Source organism: Pseudophryne corroboree, chromosome 10 (assembly GCF_028390025.1).
Source record: "Pseudophryne corroboree isolate aPseCor3 chromosome 10, aPseCor3.hap2, whole genome shotgun sequence".
Classification (NCBI taxonomy): Eukaryota; Metazoa; Chordata; class Amphibia; order Anura; family Myobatrachidae; genus Pseudophryne; species Pseudophryne corroboree.
In genome coordinates, this window is record NC_086453.1 from 264,451,883 (window position 1) to 264,471,777 (window position 19,895).

Here is a 19,895-nt window from a genome sequence, read left to right on the forward strand (position 1 = left end):
GTTTTAGGTGAAAGGCCAGGATTTGCAGACAGCTATTCTGGTCCCGATCTGTAACCCACATCTGCCACTTATTGATCCGTCGGAAGACCGTGGTTTCCTAATCAGAAGCTGCCAATCAATGTAGAATTAAAAGAAAAATAAACAAAAAATAAGACTGATCAATTGCCTGTTGAAAGAGGATACTTAATAATATTGCCTAATCAATGGACTGTCACCCAAAACATGGATCCAGACACTTATTTATGGGAACCATGCTGTTTATGATAGGATGTCAAGCTACTCCCTAATAAATCTGTTTTTATTATATGATGTTTAACATTCATTCTTTGCATAAATATTGAAAAAATAAACTTGGTAATCGTTGTCTTAAGGTGCATACACATTAAACGATGTCGCTCTGTGAGCGACATTGTCTAATGTTTCCCCCTCCCGGGCCGGCCGGTCGGCGGCCGACTGTACACACTGAGCGATATGACCGCTCATCTCGCTCAGTGACGTCACGCTCTCGCCAGCCCTGCCTGAAGGTCGTGGACGACAGTCAACATCCTTCATGCATGTCCTACCGACAGCGACGATCGTTGCCGACCCGCGGGGCAGCGCATCGGTCGTCGCTGGCGGCATACACACTTGACGATAAAATGAGCGACGTCGCTCGAGGGGGAAAATGAGCGACGTCGCTCATTTTATCGTTAAGTGTGTATGGACCTTTAGTTTGGTCACATTCCCATGTTCCCAGTTATATATTTCAATAATAATAAGCTTCATTTTGAGAACGCAGTAAAACAAACACAGCATCAGTTCAAGACTCAAGCAAAACTCATTCCAACATTACACAGCAGAGGCCAAAGCCAAGTACTGCACCCATAGAAATTGTGACTGTAAATTACATTTAGATAATAGCATGGTCCTAATTATCACGTGTAATTATTCAAAACACCAGCTTTGGCAATTGGCTTAAACAATAGCATTAGGCAGGCCAGGATTTAAGGTTATGGCTAATTAGGCACAGATGAGTCACTTGAGATAGCTCAGCAAACATCTCCTCCATCTGTGCTTTTAGTAAGGTTATCCGCAAACACTGGCATGGCTGCACCCCTTCTACAGCAAAGTGACCCATATTGTACCCAGCAATCACCAATATTATACTCCACTCAGATATGACTGCTTGAAAGTTGTACTGTAACTACTATTTATCCCATGAATTTCAACAAAATCCCCTTTACAAATGTACCATTTCAGTTACTGTTCCTTTTCATATAGCCTATGTAGTCTCATACTGCATCAGGAACATTGGTAAGCTAAGGCTCCATGACATGCAACACATGAACCTCCAGAGATGCCCGCCACGCTCGCCGTGGACACCCGCGAGTGGGAATAGCCCTGTTGCGCTGGTATTCCGGCTGCCAGCATTGCCAGCTGTCGGAACTCCGGCGTCGGTATCCTGAACGCCGGGAATCTGACAGCCGGCAGATTAAACGTATACCGATGCAACCTGTGTGTAGAAACACAGTGTAATACTGGGAGTGAGCCTAATTTAGTGGGAATGGGTATATTTTATATCAAACCTGCTTACACAACAGGTGTGCCTGAAAACCCAACTCTACATGTGTCTATCACACAAATAAAGGCAATCCTCCTGAATACAGCCTGTATATAGCTGCACAAGACAGTATAGTGGTACAATAACAAATGGCACCCAAATAGTAACATACCTGATTTGTAACGTGTATTGTAAACATTATTATATGAGGAAGAGGATAGGCCATAATTCTACCATGAGATGCCTCCTATCTAAATACAGCTACAGTATATAACCACACTGATTTTCAATGGCAACAGCAACACATATCCCTTACCATTTCACCAGCTTCCCTCCCATGATTGGGATTCAAGTCTTTAGCATCACAAAAGTCAGGGCCACGTAGCTGTGTGAGCCACGCGTGGCTTGGTAGCAGTGTCCTCTCCAGATGATGACGATTGGCCACAACTGATGCTGTACCTGTTTACCAAGCCCAGCAATGCCGTGCTTTCTCCATCATCTGTACTTTGGCACTATTCAGCAACAGGACTGATTTTCTATCTCCTATCATCCAATGCTCCTGTCTCCTGCATGTGCAGATCAAACCTTCCTGAGCTGATTTCATTGCAAGCCCCTTGCTCCATTACACACTGCAGTTTCCCATATCCCTCCAGCTTGTTTTCCTTCCTCTAGGAAGCATTCTAGGCGCACGCAAATACTGTCTCCATTCCAGCCGTGGAGCAAATTAACGGCATCTTCTTAGCAGAGCCATAACAAAGCAGCCATCCTCGCACTAATCACAGCTATTCACTGACCCCTTTTACAGCATCCCTGGTTTATTTTGCGAGCTGTCTGCTCTTCTCTTCTGTCACCCTGAACCTTGCAGAATATTCTTCCCACCCAGCATCACGGGGAGATGAATACAAGCTTCAGATGAGGGGGGAGGGAAGTCCTCATTATCCAATGGGCAAACAGGGATGTATTGGTACCCTGGGAATAAGTGTGATTTTTTTTTTGCCATCTCTTGTTTAAATGATTAATACGCACAGTACCCCCTGGAACAATGTTAAGTCTGAGCAATTATACTGCATATAAATATAATACAGATATGAAGAATGCTATAATATATGAATATATACATACTAACATAAAAAGTGTGTGTGTGTGTATATATATATATATATATATATATATATACACAGAGAGAGAGAGAGAGAGAGAGAGAGAGAGAGAGAGACACACACACAGAGACAATAATTTCATTAAAACTACTACTAATAGATATTGGTCAGAACGTTAATGATTAGAAAGTAGAATGATTGTATGGGACATTATGATAACATAAGTGCTCATTGCTCATGTTAGATGTATGTTATGCTCAGGAACCCTTGTATTGCAGAATATCTAGTAAATCCTGAAGGCATTTTAGAATAATATGAAACAATGCCCTAAATCAAAATTGATCAATAGAACCTGCTAGACCCTGAGATCCCCTCATCTAAGTGCCTGGAAACTGTGCATAGTATTCAGTGTCTAGTGTTATTCCTGACATGTTCTCAAGCACATTATCAATTATTTACATATGTGAAACCACTGTAGAGCTGGATAGTAACCACTGCAGGTTGCATTTCATGGATCTCGAAAACTGACAAATAGAAAATACAATAACAAAGTTGCATTATAAATATATATCATTTTATATATAATACAACGTATTATTGAATATAATAGTGGCAGGCCTCAACACATTTCAGGGAAAGATGGGAGCCAAGGACAAATGTAAGTAGCCATCAATACTGTAAAAACTGACTATAAGTAACAATAAAGATACAGGGGGTAATTCAGACTGCATTGCTGCAGCGGCAGTGATCGCAGTCTGAATTTTTTTGTAAAGTGCGCACGCGCATCCCGGGAGCCCAGTGAGATGCTAAATGCCTCTCAGGGCTGCGATCGCCTCTGCCTGATTGATAGGCAGAGGCGGTCGTGGGGCGGAAGGGGGCATGCCAATGATGGCGCTATAACGCCATTGGCGGGGCACAGTCCGGACCGTTGGGGGGGGGCACGGCGGCTGTGTGACGTCACGCGCAGCCGCTGCGACCCGGGATGCGGCGGGTAGCTCCCTGCCATAGCGCAGGAGCTGCACAGTCAGTTAGCTACTCGCCGAGTGCTAAAGCATCGCCACCGTGCAATGCTTTTGCACCAGTCAGAGGGGAGTGGGAGGGAAAGCTAGACATACCGGGCGACCTAGCCCATGTCCCCCCACATGTCTGAGAAAATGATCGTAGATATGCTAAATTATACGGTCAGATCTGAATTAGGCCCACAGGCTGCTATGTATAAACAGGAGGGGTCTCACGTCAGATTTCTTATGTCAGTTTCATTTAAATAAAAAAATACAATAAAATAAATAAATTAGTGCTGAACAGGTCAAAAATCTGTGTTTAGGGTTACCGTAAGTGCAGCATATGCATGTACTTACGGGGTGAGCTAGCTGGTGGCTAATTGAAACAGTCTGAATATTTTTAATGCATTTATAATCTAATTTAGCATTTGTCTGGAGCTTTCCTTCAGTGGACGACAGTGCCATCTAATATTGGGGCAGATGTATTAACCTGGATAAGGCATACGGAACCAGTGATAAGTGCAAGGTGAAAGACACCAGCCAATCAGCTCCAATATGTAAATTAACAGTTAGGATCTGATTGGCTGGTTCCTTTATCACCTTACACTTATCACTGGTTTATCACTTCCTTATGCCTTCTCCAGGTTAATACATCTGCCCGATTGTGATGTATATTTTACATTTTACACATTATTCACAAAATGTATTTGTAAACAATATTTGCAGTTTTTCCTTCAGGGATTAACACAAAAAAAGATGCTTGGGGCTACTAACTCATGAGCAGGCCACGTAAAGCTGCCCATGGGAGAAGCAGCTAGTCCTGAGATCTACGTCTGCAGTCCTGTACGTTTGCCCATGCGACTTGTTGATCGTCATAGCGAAGCAGACGCTTTGGGGAAACTGCAGGCGCTTGAATTGAAAAGGAAAATTGTTGGGGATAACTCCCCACATATAAGGGCCACTTCAATTTTTTGGGGCATCTTATTTTCCCATCTAAACAGGAATGTCACAATTCAATTGTTGTTTGGCCGCCCATGCATATCGTGCATGTTGTGCCCAACCAGACAGGGTTTAGCTGCGTAAAACGGCTAAACCCATCTAAAGACCAGCTTTGGGTGTCCAAACTTCCGATCAGACGCCGAAAGTGCTGACTTAGCGCACATTTCTTCTCGTACCTCAGAATGCTGCGAGAACAAATGTCATACCCGCGGCTACTAACCATCTAAATGGAGCAACAATTGAATTGCTCCGTTTTGCACCCCCTGATACTAGCCGTGGGCAAAAAACAATTGGATCAGCCCCATAGTCATTTTGGACTTGAGGAGCCTGCACCCTGCACGTGCCGAGTGTCAAGCGTCTGGGTTTTCCTTTATTGGTCCTCTCCCTGATGTCATATCTCATTGTCTTTCTGGATCACTAAGCTATATGCAGCGGTAGCAGAGAGAGGCACCTTGACCGAAGCATGGCGAGCAAAGCGAGCCATGCGAGGGGACACGGTGCACTAATTGGGGTTACCCATCACTTTACGAAGAAAACGACACAAAAAAAGTAAAAAAGACTCACGTCAACCTTTTGACCTATCGACCTAACATATGTCGACCGAATGACCCTGTCGACCTAATGCATGTCGACCAATAGTGGTCGACCTAATGACTGTCGACCCAACGACCCATACCCTTCCAGATTACCTAGTAGGAGCTGCAAGATTAAAAGATTGATCAGCAACTGTAATTATAATTCTAATCTACATTATTTGTTATTTTATTTATTGCGCCTGATCAAAATTCTGAGATAATACACTCTGTTTTGTTCAATAGGTATAAACATAGTCTCACCTGTGCCACAACCCGTTAGAATCTCTGCCTCAAATAAGTTTCTCTGCACAGCAGTCACTTAATTGGGTTCCGTTGCATAACTCGGAAAGAGTCAAGTTCCGCAGCAGAATGATCGGGACACCAACTTTTAGTGCAATGCTGTGCGCTGGAAGTCCAGCTGCATTAAGGAGGTCATTCAGATATGATCGCTGGGCTGCATTTTTAGCTGTCCTGCGTTCAGTTTGTGCAGTCTTTGCGCAACCCAGGACATACTCTTCCAGTGCGATAGAATCCTGCTGATCGGGGGCCGGAGCTGACGTCACACACCCTCCCTGAAAATGCTTGGAAACGCCTGTGTTTTTTCGGACACTCCAAGCAAACAATCACTTACCACCAACAAACGACCTCTTCCTGTCAATCACCTTGCAAAAGCCCGTACGATTGGCTTTTTCGTACCATCCCGTCGCTGGCCAGTGATGCCTGGTGCTGTTGTCTGATGCGTATGTGCATTGCGGTGCATACGCATGTGCAGTTAGGATCTGATTGCCCGCTGTGTGAATACGCTCAGCAGCGATCAGATCTGAATGACCCCCTAAGTCAGCTCAGAAATTCCACACATAGTCATTTTGCGTTTGAGGAGCCTGCACGCGCCAGGTGTCAAGCAACTACTTGTTACTTTATCGCTTCTCTCCCTGATGTCACATCAAGGTCATACATAACTCAGTTTCCTTCCACTGTAACTGCTATTGCAATGCAAAGATAACACTATAAACATTGGTCGTTTGTGTCATACCTGTTTACACGTGTACTGTGGGTGTCGATTCAAATGGGGTGTGGTATAGAATATCTACAATGTCTAGGTCGATAGTCATCAGGTCGACCCCATATGGTCGACATGCATTAAGTCAACACTGACAAAAATGTCGACCCAGGAAAAGATCAACACAAAAAAGGGCAACAAGATTTTTTGGGTGTAGTTTTTACCGTCAGAGCACAAGGAATCCCAATTAATCTAACGCTCGCAATGGCAGGTTACAATTGTAGTCCACGTGGATGGTAAAGTATGCACACTCTGGAAGCTCCAGAGAGTTTTCATCAATTTCTTTTAAATCTTTGTTATTTTCGGTATGCTGTTTGGGCAACAGCATACCTGGGGGGGGCGGTCACCAGCCTTGCGAGGTGTCAGAGCCGCTTCCTGAGGGGTTGTTGTTCAGCGGGGCACTGCGCCTTGACGGTCACAATGGCAGCATGCCACATACCCCTTACAATAGCCTGAAGGTGAAATCAATGGTGAGTACAAACTAGGGTTTCCCCCGGTTCATGGTGCGGCAAAACACAGGGGCGGGATACGGGATAGCCCCCCTGTGTACACTGGCAGCGGTGGGTAAATCTAGCACTTGTGTGATGTTTTCTACTCATAGGGAGACTTTTGCCAGTATAAAGATAACTGAAACTCCGGCGCCATTACAGGATGCGATGCTTCCTCAGAGCGGGACCAGTGCGTTTTGGCGCCTTCCTCTGCTTACAGCTGCAGGGGCCACCCTTCTTCTGTGCATCATATAGCACAAACAGGGAATTCGTCTTTCTGATCCGAGACGTCTTCTTGACATAGATCTTCAAGGCTCAAACAGCGCCCAAAGCCTACGGAGGAGCAGAAGAGCCAGAACTAGACGGAACCACAATAGGATGGTTTAAATGGAATGCAGAGACAACCTTCGGCAGGAACTGCTGCCGAGTCCTGAGCTCTGCTCTGTCTTCGTAAAAGACTAAGTAAGGACTTTTACACGATAAGGCCCCCAATTCTTAGACATGTCTAGCAGAAGCCAGGAGGATTGTAGAAAATCCCAAACCACTTTCAAATCCAAGGGTGCCGTTGGTGGAGGGAAGCTGTATGTGAAGCACTCCTTGCAAGAAGATCTGAACTTCTGACAATATTGCCAACTTCTTCTGGAAGTAAACAGAGAGGGCTGAAATCTGGAACTTAAGGGAGCCGCAGGGGTGTATCTACCCATTGGCCAGGATGGCACTCGCCAGGGGCGCCAGCCGAGGAGGGGGCCCGGCAGTGCCACCCCCGGCCAATGGGTGGAATCACTTAGTAGTGGCATCGTCTGGGCTGGAGGATCTCACAGTAGGCAGGAACAGGTGCCGGTGTTCGGCACAGCAATGCACTAGTGAAGAACATAAAAGTAAACTACAGTTCCCAGCAACCCTGGCTGTCGGGAGCTCCTGGCAGCAAGGGTTGCTGGGAGCTGTAGTTTACTTTCACTTTCTTCATGTAGTGAGGTGCGGTGCCGAAGTGTGGTGTTCCTGCCTGGTGTGCAATCCTCCAGCCCAGGCGATGCCCAGCTCATCACACTAAGTACTGCAACATATTAATTGATATGTGCTTTGAGGGGGGAGGACTATATGCAGGGAGGGGGGAGACTATGTACTAGGAGGGGGGAGACTATGTACTGGGAGGGGAGAGGACTATATGCAGGGGGGGGGGAGACTATGTACTGGGAGAGGACTATATGCAGGGAGGGGGAAGACGCTGTGCTGGGAGAGGAGAGGACTATATGCAGGGAGGGGGGAGATGCTGTGCTGGAAGAGGGGAGGACTATATGCAGGGAGAGGGGACACTATGTACTGGGAGGGGAGAGGACTATATGCAGGGGGGGGCTGTGTGCTGGGAGGGGAGAGGACTATATGCAAAGGGAGAGACTCTGTGCTGTGAGGGGAGAGAACTATATGCAGGGAGGGGGGAGACTGTGCTGGGAGGGGAGATGACTATATGTAGAGGGGGGAGACTGTGCTGGGAGGGGAGAGGACTATATGCAGGGGGGACTCTGTGCTTGGAGGGGAGAGGACTATATGCAGGGAGGGGGGAGACCATGGCTATGTGCAGGGAGGGGGAGACCATGGCTATGTGCAGGGAGGGGGAGACCATGGCTATGTGCTGGGAGCGGGATGGAGACTACGGCTATGTGCTGGGAGCGGGATGGAGACTACTTCTATGTGCTGGGAGGGGATGGGGACTACGGCTATGCGCTGGGGACAGGAGGTTATCTACCCATTGGCCAGGATGGCATTCACCAGGTACACTGCCAAGGAGGGGGTGCTGCCTGGTGATGCCACCCTTGGCCAGGGAGTGGAATCACTTAGTAGTGGCAGTGCCTGGGCTGGTGGATCACACAGCAGCCAAGAGATGGCGCCGGTGTTCGGCACCACAATGCACCATAGTGAAGAAACTCAAAATAAACGACTAGAATGCTATTTTTAATATATCACTACATCACCACTACTAGGTAGTGCGCAGAGATACCTTTTCACTGCCATTAATATTTGATTATACCCCTTGACTGTGGGTGGCATTGCTGGGCAGTGCCCCCCCTTGGCCGAGCCAGGCACTGCTGATTTCTCCACAGTGTGACAAGGATTACTGTGTGGGCATGATGTGTAAGGGGCACTAGTGTGTGACATACTGTGTGTAAGGGGTACTACTGTGTAACGTAATTTGAATTGGGAGTACTATTGTGTGGTCATGCCCCTTTCCCACAAGATCATGCCCCTTTTTTGCACATGCACCTTCCCTATTTCAAATATGAGGGGGGCGCCAGTCCCTTACTTTGCCAGGGACCCCGGTCCCCTACATACACCTCTGCCAGACGTAGGCCCATATCCACACCAGCATGCAGGAAACGTAAGAAACGTCCCAGGCTAAATTCCACAGGAGGATATTTGCGGTCCTTGCACCAAGAGACATATCATTTCCAGATATGATGATAGTGTTTTGACGTCACAGGCTTTCTGACCTGAACCATAGTTGCAATAACCTTTCTGGAAAGGCCTTTGTTAGCTAGAATGTTCCGCTCAACCTCCATGCCGTCAAACAAAGTCGTCATAAGTCCGGGCAGACGAACGGTCCTTGCTGAAGATCTCTTATCATTGTCCAGAAGATCCGCGTACCAGGCCCTTCGAGGCCAATCTGGGGCAATCAGAATTGCCTGGACTCTGATTCCTGATTCACTTTAGCACCCTCGGGAGCAGAGGAATCGGAGGAAACAGGTAGACCAGCCGGTAAGGCCAAGGCATCGTCAGTGCATCTACTGCCCTCGCCTGAGGGTCCCTGGTTCTCGAACAATACCATGGAAGCTTCTTGTTGAGTCGAGATGCCATCATGTCTAACTGTGGACAGCCCCACAGATTAATGATTTATTGAAACACATGGTGGTGTAGGCCCCACTTCCACGGGTGATCGTGACGACTGAGGAAGTCCGCTTCCCAGTTGTCCACCCTAGGAATGAAGATGGCCGACATGGCTCTTGCATTTCTTTCCGTTCAAAGGAGTATCCGAGCTTCCACCTCGAGGTCCCCTCAGGGTGGGGAGGCACCGCCATGTTGACGCCTTAGTGGAAGCTGAACTGGTGCTTTGTTCCCGAGAACCTGCGGCGGCTGGTTTTCTTGTCTTCTCTCTGGTGCCTCTTGCCGCGGTGGAGGCGTCTCTGGCTCTTGATCTGAACCTGGCAGATCGAAGCCAATCCCCTGAAAAATGAAGAGACTCTACACTGGGCTTGGACTCTGCATCCGCTATCCACTGACGCAGCCACAAAGCTATGCGCACCGACACTGCCATAGCAGTGGTCCTAGCATTAATATTGCCCATCACACAGGATGCGTGCAGTGTCTTGAATGTGTCATCGTAGCGACAAGGCACATATCCCCCGAGAGGCTCTCCTGAATTTGAGTAGCGCACGTATGAATGGTATGCGTCATCCAGCAACCCGCTATGACCGGTCTTTGTGATATACCAGCCGCTGTGTTGACTTCAGTGTAGTCTCTATTTTCCTATCCCCAGGGTCCTTTATGGTAAAGGAGCACGGAGCTGGTAGTACCGCCTTTCTAGATAGGCGAGAGACGGATACGTCTGCGGCCGGGGGTTCTTCCCAGATTTTCCTGCCTTCAGGAGCAAATGGGAAAAATCGTTTGGTCACTTGGTATTTTTTGGGGTACGTAGTAGATAAAATGTATAATTGCGCTTACACTGTACAAAGATGCAAAGGTTTTGAATGCGAAGCTTTCATATAGTCAAATGCATGGAACAGTGAACCAAAGGGGAATGATCCCTTGAATGGTATAGCTATAAAAGAAAATGAACAATAGTGCAAGTACGCCAATGTAAGAAATAATTTCCTTTAATGATCTGTATATTAAACTCACAAACGCAGGTTTTTTGTTTATCACAATATCTATATTTCACTTGGTATTTTTTATCTGGATTTTTTCAGGCTAACTTAAACAGGTCATCTAGTTCTGCAGAATCAGGGAAAGTGACACTGATTTTGTTCTGTGTTAAGAAAAACGACTGCTGTGCTGCAGCGTCCTCTAGAGGGAGTTTTAACCAGTCCCATATAGCAAGTATGAGGGGCTCAATACCCTGTGCAGAAGGGAAATCCCCAGTAACAGGATCTAATTCCTCCCCCTCCTCCTGTATCTCCTCATCAGAGTCTGAGAGTAAAGCAGGTAACCCACGTTTTAGTGGTCCTGATCTAGAGAAGGGGGGCTGTTTATTACAATAATAATAATAATTTTATTTATATAGCGCTCTTTCTCCAACAGGACTCAAGGCGCTTTACAGATATCAAAAACAGTGCACATGATACAGAGGATTTGAGTAATACAACAATAGACAAGCAACACAGACATAAAAGAAAACCTTAAGCACACAGAAAGCATAATGCAGATGTTTATCATCTGCCCTTGCAGCTAGGTCTGCAACACCTTGCTGCAGTTGTTGTGTCTTCTGAGCATTAGCAGTGAGCTGAGATAACATGTCTGACATCATGGATTTTATGGCACCTAGCCAGGAATGCTCTTGACCCCCCCCCCCCCCCCCCACCCCCCCACCCACTCGCCAGGAAGGCTCTTGACCTCTGCTTTTAAGTCGGACATCTTTGGTCCCCCAGGACCGATTTTCAATAATCTGGTACCCCTGGAAAAAGGGGACCCTCAGCTATCAGTCTGGGGCCCTTATACTCTTGGGGCCCTTGGGCAACTGCCCGTTGAGCCCATACGAAAAGACAGATCTTGCTACAAAGGCCCTCTGACAGTAGAGGGTGATCAAACGGCAGGGGCCCTGTACATCAGACCCTGACCATTCTGCTGGTCAGAAGGCACCAAACATATCCATCAACACAGTTAGCTTCTGAGGTACAGGAGGAGGAAAATGCAGGAAACAGATTTTTCAAAGGTAAAGACGTGGGCATGTAACCCCCCACCAACCTAAACAAACAAACAAAGCTATAGAAAATAAAAGGTGTATGCATCACATTAGATTTTCACGGCTGCATGACACAGTGATAACAAGAGAGCATAACTACGTGGAATACTTATGTAAGAACAGCTATGAAGTCCAGGAATAGCTCTCTCTTAAATAGGTGTTAATGGCATATTAAACTAAACTTCTCAGAGCAAAGCTGCAGTGTCAAATAACATTGGTTTAGTGACATTGTGTTCAGTCTCTGTATATTTTACTCCTATAACAAATCCTGCATGATCTGCAGCCAACAGGTAGATAACTAAACTGAACCGGCATGGTGCAAATGCCAAGACATTGGGTCACTGCTATCAGCATATGACCAATATGGGTTTTTGTGTTTAGTCATTTTACAGGTGCCCTATGGCCAGATTACTTTTGGATGTGACAAATGTTTTTGGACTATCTGTGTCAATATCAAGGAAATTTACAGGTGTGTGCTTGTGTGCAGTGAGCATCCACTGAAATGCATGTTCCAGGGTGGTCATTCCGAATTGATCGCAGCCAGCAACTTTTTGCTGCTGCTGCGATCAACTAGTCCACGCCTATGGGGGAGTGTATTTTAGCTTAGCAGGGTTGCCCTGCTAAGCTAAAAAAAATTCAAGTAAAACAAGACCAGCCCTGGACATTCTTACCCTGTGCGATGATCTCAGCGATGCAGGGGCCGGCTTTGACGTCAAACATCCGCCCTCCGTTCTCCTGGACACACCTGCGTTTTCTTCTCCACTCCCCGAAAACGGTCTCCAACGGTCCGGTGATGTCCAGATACGCCTTCTGTCTGTCAATCTTCTTGCGGTCGACTCTGCGACCGCTTTATTCGTTCTCCTGGACGTAACCCGGCGACCCCTGTCACCGGGCAACGTTGCGCACGCGCAGTGCGGCCGCCGCGCATGTGCATTCCGGACCCGTTCGCACCGCAGCGACATACCACTGCATGCGAACGGGTTGGAATGACCCCGCCATATCTGCATGCAGCATGTATCAGAACTAACTGGCTGGAAGATAAGCTGCAGGCTTATAGGCCCTACATACTTGGCGATAATAGTCAAAGATATGAACGATCTCGTTCATTAATGAACGAGATACCGTTCATATCTTTGAGTGTGGAGGCACAAGTGATGAACGATGCGCGGCCCCGCGTTCATCGCCTGTGCATGCAGGCCAATATGGACGATGTCGTCCGTATTTGCCTGCACTTCTATGGAGCCGGGGGATGGGGGGAGTGAAGAAACTTCACTCTCCCTGTCACCTCCCACCTGCCGCCGGGTCACTCGTCGGCCGTATCCGCCACCGGGCAGCTCGGTGGCGGATCGCTAAATGTGTAGGGCCCTTTAGTATACATGTGTATGTTCCCTATGGCTGGCCTGGCTTCACAGCAAATAAGTACGTTATTGGTGGATTTTCAATGGGACTTTCAGCCAGACAAAATAAAGATGTCAACTGGTTTAAAAACAAATCAATTCATTTCTATTGGTGTCAACTGACCCGACATTAATATATAATATGAAGCAGAGTTTTGTATGTACAGTATGTGTAAATGCTTACTGACTTTGATACCAGAAACAGGGAGCTGATGTGTATGTGCGTGGTGTATCTAATCCATTATCCTTTCTATGGGTAAATGTACATTTGCCTAGCCTTATAATATGTCCAATGTGATTAATTGGAGGAAGTCAGCCTGCGAGACACCGATTAAATCCTAATTAATAGCACAGAGTATTCCTGGCCATAATGAAGGTAATTATCAGCTCTACAGAACACCACAGGCTTCTCGTGTCACACATTCTTGTATTGCGCAATATGTGTTTGCTATGGCTAAGGCCCTGGATTTAGAAAATATTAGTATTGTGTAGATCACATTGGCTTATGTCGATGTTATTTCACTTCTACAATCCAGGGTCACACAGCACTTTTATGCTGTGCACCGTTCTGCAGACTTTATCAGCAATGCCCTGGTCAGAGATGTGGCTCCCTAACGCATTTCGCTGTCACTTTGCAGCTTTATCAAAGGTGATAAAGCTGCCAAGTGACAGCGAAACGCATTAGAGAGCCACATCTCTGACCAGGGCATTGCTGAGAAAGTCTGCAGGACGGTGCACAGGTTCATTGCACATTGGGAGATTCCAGTGCCTTGTTTGTGGAGATTAATAAAGGGAGAACCACCACTGTTATTGCGCTGGATAAAGAGAATACTCTGGAACCTCGCTAGGTGGAATACCCGGCTGAAACACCACCAGGGACTTGGTAACTATTCATCTTCAGTTTGGATGTTACAAACACATATGCATACGTATGCCCTGCAGGATCTCTACACTCATCAGCATTAGTTGCTTATGCCGGCATTTGCACATAGACTGCCCCAAGAGAGACTAATTGCGGTCCAGAGATTGGCTTATTAAGGCTCGGTTTTTAGCATGTTTTTTCTTGTATGATTACTGTCATTTATATTATTTTTACATCTTTATTAATGTTCGTATATTGGTTTTAGCAAATAAAAAATTGTGAAATTTTCATAAAAGCGCAGCTGGTTTCTTTTTTTTTTTTTTTTATTATTTTCCTACCTAGGAAGTATATTTGCCTAAAATAAGTAAAGGGTTTGTTTATCTGATCTTGTAAAACAGGTTACATGTGGTTCTTAAATGAAGCTGTGATATCTATGTGCTGACGAAGAAGACCCAGAAAGGGTTACTTGCTACAGAACACTTGTGCAAAACATAACATTATTCAATATTCACATTCTCTATGAACCATCCACATTATATAATGGAGCAACGGGGCATTTTGATTCTTAAGTTGTAGACAGCACAAACGTTCTTATTCCACACTGACTGTATTTTACTCCTGTCCCAAATAACATGTTACCGTGCCCAATAAGATGTTGGGGTAAATTTACTGAGGTGGGAGTTTTTTAAGAAGTAGTGATGTTGCTCATAGCAACCAATCAGATTCTACTTAACATTTATCTAGCTGCTTCTAGAAGATATAGATAGAATATGATTGGTTGCTAAGGGAAACATCACCAGTTCTAAAATAAACCTCCAACCTTAGTAAATTTACCCCGTTTATTGGAAAAGAAACACTTTAAATGATGTAACTGTCTGCCTGAATTGATGTGTGTGAGAATGAAAGTTATTACAGACACCTAAACCACAGTCAGGGCCTCTAGTAATTACTCTGTGCTGGTTATCCTCTTGTAAAATAAGCTAATGGTATGTACAAAGCCCTAGTTATGCTAGGATATATTATGTAAGTTCCTTAAATGTATTTGCTATTGTCCTCAAGATGGAATCAGTATGATATCCCGTCTGTCAGGATCCCGGCGGTCAGCAGTCCGACGCCGGAATGCCTACAGCTGGAATACCGGCGGCGAGCGCCGGTATTCCAGACTCAGTACACAGCATATGAACTGATGAACATTTCTTGTAGTTGTACAGTGTCTACCATCTATCCAGCCTTTTTATGTAGTCTACACTTATTCTAAAGACAAGAGTGATATATTATACGACTATGGCCCTTATTAATTAGCATGCGAGTTGCAGGCGGGATCCGGTCTGAAGATCGACAGTGTCTAGGTCGACAATGTTTAGGTCGACAGGGTTAGAAGGTCGACATGTTCTAGGTCGACAGGTCAAGAGATCGAAATGAGGTTTTTTTAAAAAAAATCTTTTTTTTTACTTTTTCATGCTTAGTGATCCACATGGACTACGACTGGAATGGTAATCTGTGAAGCGAGCCATGCGAGGGGACATGGTGCACTAATTGGGGTTCCCAGTCACTCTACGAAGAAAATGACACCAAAAAAACATAAAAAACTCATGTCGACCTTTTGACCTGTCGACCTAGAATATGTCGACCTTCTGACCCTGTCGACCTAGTGACTGTCGACCTATAGTGGTCGACCTAAACATTGTCGACCTAGACACTGTCGATCTAATGATCCACACCCGTTGCAGGCACAGGCACAATTCCGGCTAGTGAGCCTCTTTTTTAAAGTGACAATAATTTAAAAGACAAAACCCATGTCTCCAATTCGCAGGGTGTTAAATAAGGGTCTATGGTGCCTTTAAGCAATTTGTGGGTTCAGTGTTGATTTATTTTTAGCGAGTCCCCATTCATCTGTATATAGTGAGATCTATCAGACATTCTTGTATTTTCAGCAACAATGTGATAATCAGGAATACAGTCCTTTCAGATCCGAGGATTGGTAAAGCCTCAGGACTGGCTTAGAGATAGGACGGGCTGTTTCTCTAGGGTATAGGACAGCACTACTGTTGGGAATAGTTTAAGTCTAGTTTTATATGTACCATAGGACAGAAGCAGCTCTGAACTTTAAGCTAACACTTGGTGAAATACTAAGGCTTGGTTTATGACTATGGGATGATATGGATAGAGCTAATTAATAAATTAATTAATTAATTACATAGGGGGAGATGTATTAATCCTTGTAGAGTCACAAAGTGGAGAGAGATAAAGTACAAACCAATCGTCTCTTGTCATGTTACAGAATGTGCTCGAAAAATGACAGGAGCTGGCTGGTTGGTTGGTACTTTATCTCTCTCTTCTACTTTATCACTCTTCAGGGAAGTTGTACTAAGCCTCATAAAGTGATAAAGTGGAGAGAGACAAACTATCAACGAATCAGCTATCTGCCATGTTACAGGCTGGGCTTGAAAAATGACAGGAGCTGATTGACTGGTACTTTGTCTCTCCAGTTTTTCACTCTCCAAGGCTTAGTACGTCTGCCCATTATGCTTGTGACATGCATTCTATGATGGACATACCATCATATGCTGTGATTGCCTGTTGAGCTGTTGGGCCACTAACACGTGTATGCTTCCAGTCAGTCCCAGCAATATTCTTACATGCTGTATCACAGTAGCGGGTACATAATATATCCTAGCATAACTAGGGCTTTGTACATACCATTAGTTTATCTTACAAGAGGATAACCAGCACAGAGTAATTACATACCATCATATGCTGTGATTGCCTGTTGAGCTGTTGGGCCACTAACACGTGTATGCTTCCAGTCAGTCCCAGCAATATCCTTACATACTGTATCACAGTAGCGGGTACAGTATTCACATGTATAATACATGTATAATGGGCGGTTTATAATTGGTGAGTTCTGATGCCATAATGTCTATGTCCATTAGAGAAATGTGTCTATTGTAAGGGATAATGTACACTCACTGTAAATTATTATAGATATTCCTAGTAGCCTGTATATGGGATGTAGTTATGCGACCATACGTCACGAGACCGCCAGTCACAATACTGGCACCTACATCCCGCCCCCTCACTATATCGACGGTCGGCATGCCGACCAACAGGAATTACTCCCACTCGTGGGTGTCCACAACACCCATAGAGTGGGAGCAGAACCTGTGGCGAGCAGAGATTGCCACCGAGCTCGCAAGAGGCTTCTTTGGGCTCCCCCCTGTCGGCTACGTTACTGCCGGGATCCCACCATCGGTACTGTGATCAGCGGTCTCCTGACTGGCAGGCACACATACCCAGCCCCTGTATACAGCCTATTGCCAGGTGCTTTTACAGTGCCACAGAACTCAGAGACTGCTAGTGTGCCTAGAACTTGCATCAGGGAGACTTATCCCATGTATTTACATTACGAAGAATGAAATTGGGGCAAAGTGGATTCTTTATCATGAGCGTAACTATAGTTGGTGTAAGGGTTTAGGGGTCCAGGACCCATGTTATAACGTTGCATAACAGAGTTGCCTGCTAAGCTATTGGGTCTGATACATTGCCTAGCCTGAATTGTGTAACAGCACATTTTCACTAAACGGAGTGCGTAGTGGGGCACTGGAATGTGGCATAATATGAATTGGAGAGCACTGTAATGTGTCATAATCTGCTCTGCTCAGTGTACTGTGAGGGGCACTATAATGTTACATAGTAAGAACTGGGGCACTTTAATGTGGCACAATATGAAATGGAGGCAATTTAGGCCCTCATTCCGAGTTGTTCGCTCGCTAGCTGCTTTTAGCAGCATTGCACACGCTAGGCTGCCGCCCTCTGGGAGTGTATCTTAGCATAGCAGAATAGCGAACGAAAGATTAGCAGAATTGCTACTAAAAATTTTCAAGCAGTTTCTGAGTAGCTCCAGACCTACTCCTAGATTGCGATCACCTCGGTCTGTTTAGTTCCTGGTTTGACGTCACAAACACGCCCTGCGTTCGGCCAGCCACTCCCCCGTTTCTCCAGCCACTCCTGCGTCTTTACCTGGCATGCCTGCGTTTTTTAGCACACTCCCTGAAAACGGACAGTTTCCGCCCAGAAACACCCACTTCCTGTCAATCACACTACGATCACTCGAGCGATGAAAAAACGTCACTTGAGCTTGTGCAATTCTCCAAAGTTTTGTGTTAAATTAGTGAACGCATGCGCGCTGCATACCATGCGCATTTTTCACCTAATCGCTGCGCTGCGAAAAACAGCAACGAGCGAACAACTCGGAATGACCACCTTAGTGTGGCATAACATGTACTTTGGTACTGTAACATGGCATAATATGACCTGGAGGGCACTCTAATGTGGCGCAGTATGAACAGGGGGCAGTGCAGTGTGACATAATATGAACTGAAGACACTGTATGCTCCTTGTAATGTGGAACAAAATGAACAGAAGGGCTCTATAATGTTATATAATATGATGTGAAGGCACTGTAGTATGGCATTATATGAACTGGGGACGCTAATGTGGCATAATACACAGTGGAGACACTGTATGGCATAATGTGAAGTGAGGCTACGGTGTTGCATAATATGTACTGGCAGCCATACAATGTCACATAATGTGAACCAGGGCACTACTATGGTTCAGAAAATAAACTAGGGAACTATTATGGGGAATAAAAATAATAACTGATGAGGAGAGGTGTCTCTCTAGGAGCACTGGGACAGGGGCCCCTTCAATATGTTGCTATGGGGCCCACAAAGTTCTGTTTAGGCCTCTGGTAAAAATCGTACTGGCTCTTAGGTGTTGTTACAAAGATATATCTATCAAAAGCAAATCTACATTTGCTAAATACAATGCGTCTGATAAGTGAATGTGACTAATAGGCCCTACCCATTAGTCGATTTCACTAAAAGATATGAACGATCTCGTTTATTAATGAATAAGATATCGTTCATATCTTTCAATGTGTAGGCACCAAACATGAACGATGCGCGGCCCCGCACTCGTTCATCGTTGGTGCCGGGTCGCTTATACATGCCGGCCAATATGGACAATCTCGTCCATATTAGCATGCATTGCTATGGGGCCGGGTGACGGGGGGGGGGGGGGGGGGGGAGTGACGTGAAGAAACTTCACTCCCCCTGTCACTCCCCCCCCCCCCCCCCCCCCCCCGCGTGCCGCCGGGTCACCAAACGGCCGAATCGGCTGTCGGGCACTTTGGCGGCACATCGCCTAATGTGTGGGGCTGCCATTAACTCTAAGGACAATCTCTAATAGTAAAAAAAAAAAACCTGCAATATGATAAACTATTATATTAAAGACCTGTGTAAGTCTAACACCTGTACAAGCAGGTCAAGGACACCTTCCCAGGGCACCGGGTCATTAGTACTACCGTTCATTGCTTTAACTAAATTGTATTTTCTCTGACGTCCTAGTGGATGCTGGGAACTCCGTAAGGACCAGGGGGATAGCGGCTCCGCAGGAGACTGGGCACATCTAAAGAAAGCTTTAGGATCACCTGGTGTGCACTGGCTCCTCCCCCTATGACCCTCCTCCAAGCCTCAGTTAGATTTCTGTGCCCGACGAGAAGGGTGCACACTAGGGGCTCTCCTGAGCTCTTTGTGAAAGTTTTAGTTTAGGTTTATTATTTTCAGTGAGACCTGCTGGCAACAGGCTCACTGCATCGAGGGACTAAGGGGAGAAGAAGCGAACTCACCTGCGTGCAGAGTGGATTGGGCTTCTTAGGCTACTGGACATTAGCTCCAGAGGGACGATCACAGGTTCAGCCTGGATGGGTCACCGGAGCCGCGCCGCCGTCCCCCTTACAGAGCCAGAAGAGCGAAGAGGTCCGGAAAAATCGGCGGCAGAAGACGATCCGGTCTTCAGATAAGGTAGCGCACAGCACCGCAGCTGTGCGCCATTGCTCTCAGCACACTTCACACTCCG

The 19,895-nt window shown here is 46.0% G+C and overlaps 1 protein-coding gene and 1 long non-coding RNA gene across 6 annotated transcripts in view; one reads left to right on the plus strand and one right to left on the minus strand.

The window, feature by feature from the left end:
- The window catches only part of LOC134966476 (uncharacterized), a 209,114-nt gene that overhangs the window by 142,508 nt on the left and 46,711 nt on the right, over positions 1-19,895 (plus strand). The gene's annotated exons all lie outside the window — the stretch shown is intronic.
- The window catches only part of DIXDC1 (DIX domain containing 1), a 360,729-nt gene that overhangs the window by 100,755 nt on the left and 240,079 nt on the right, over positions 1-19,895 (minus strand). The window contains exon 1 of one of the 4 annotated variants that reach the window (XM_063943244.1): positions 1,857-2,425. The exons of the other annotated variants lie outside the window; for them this stretch is intronic. Within the exon in view, the coding sequence (XP_063799314.1) occupies positions 1,857-1,879 (23 nt within the window). The 5' untranslated portion in view covers positions 1,880-2,425. Of the gene's footprint in view, positions 1-1,856; positions 2,426-19,895 lie in introns of those variants that run through there. 4 annotated transcript variants of the gene reach the window in all.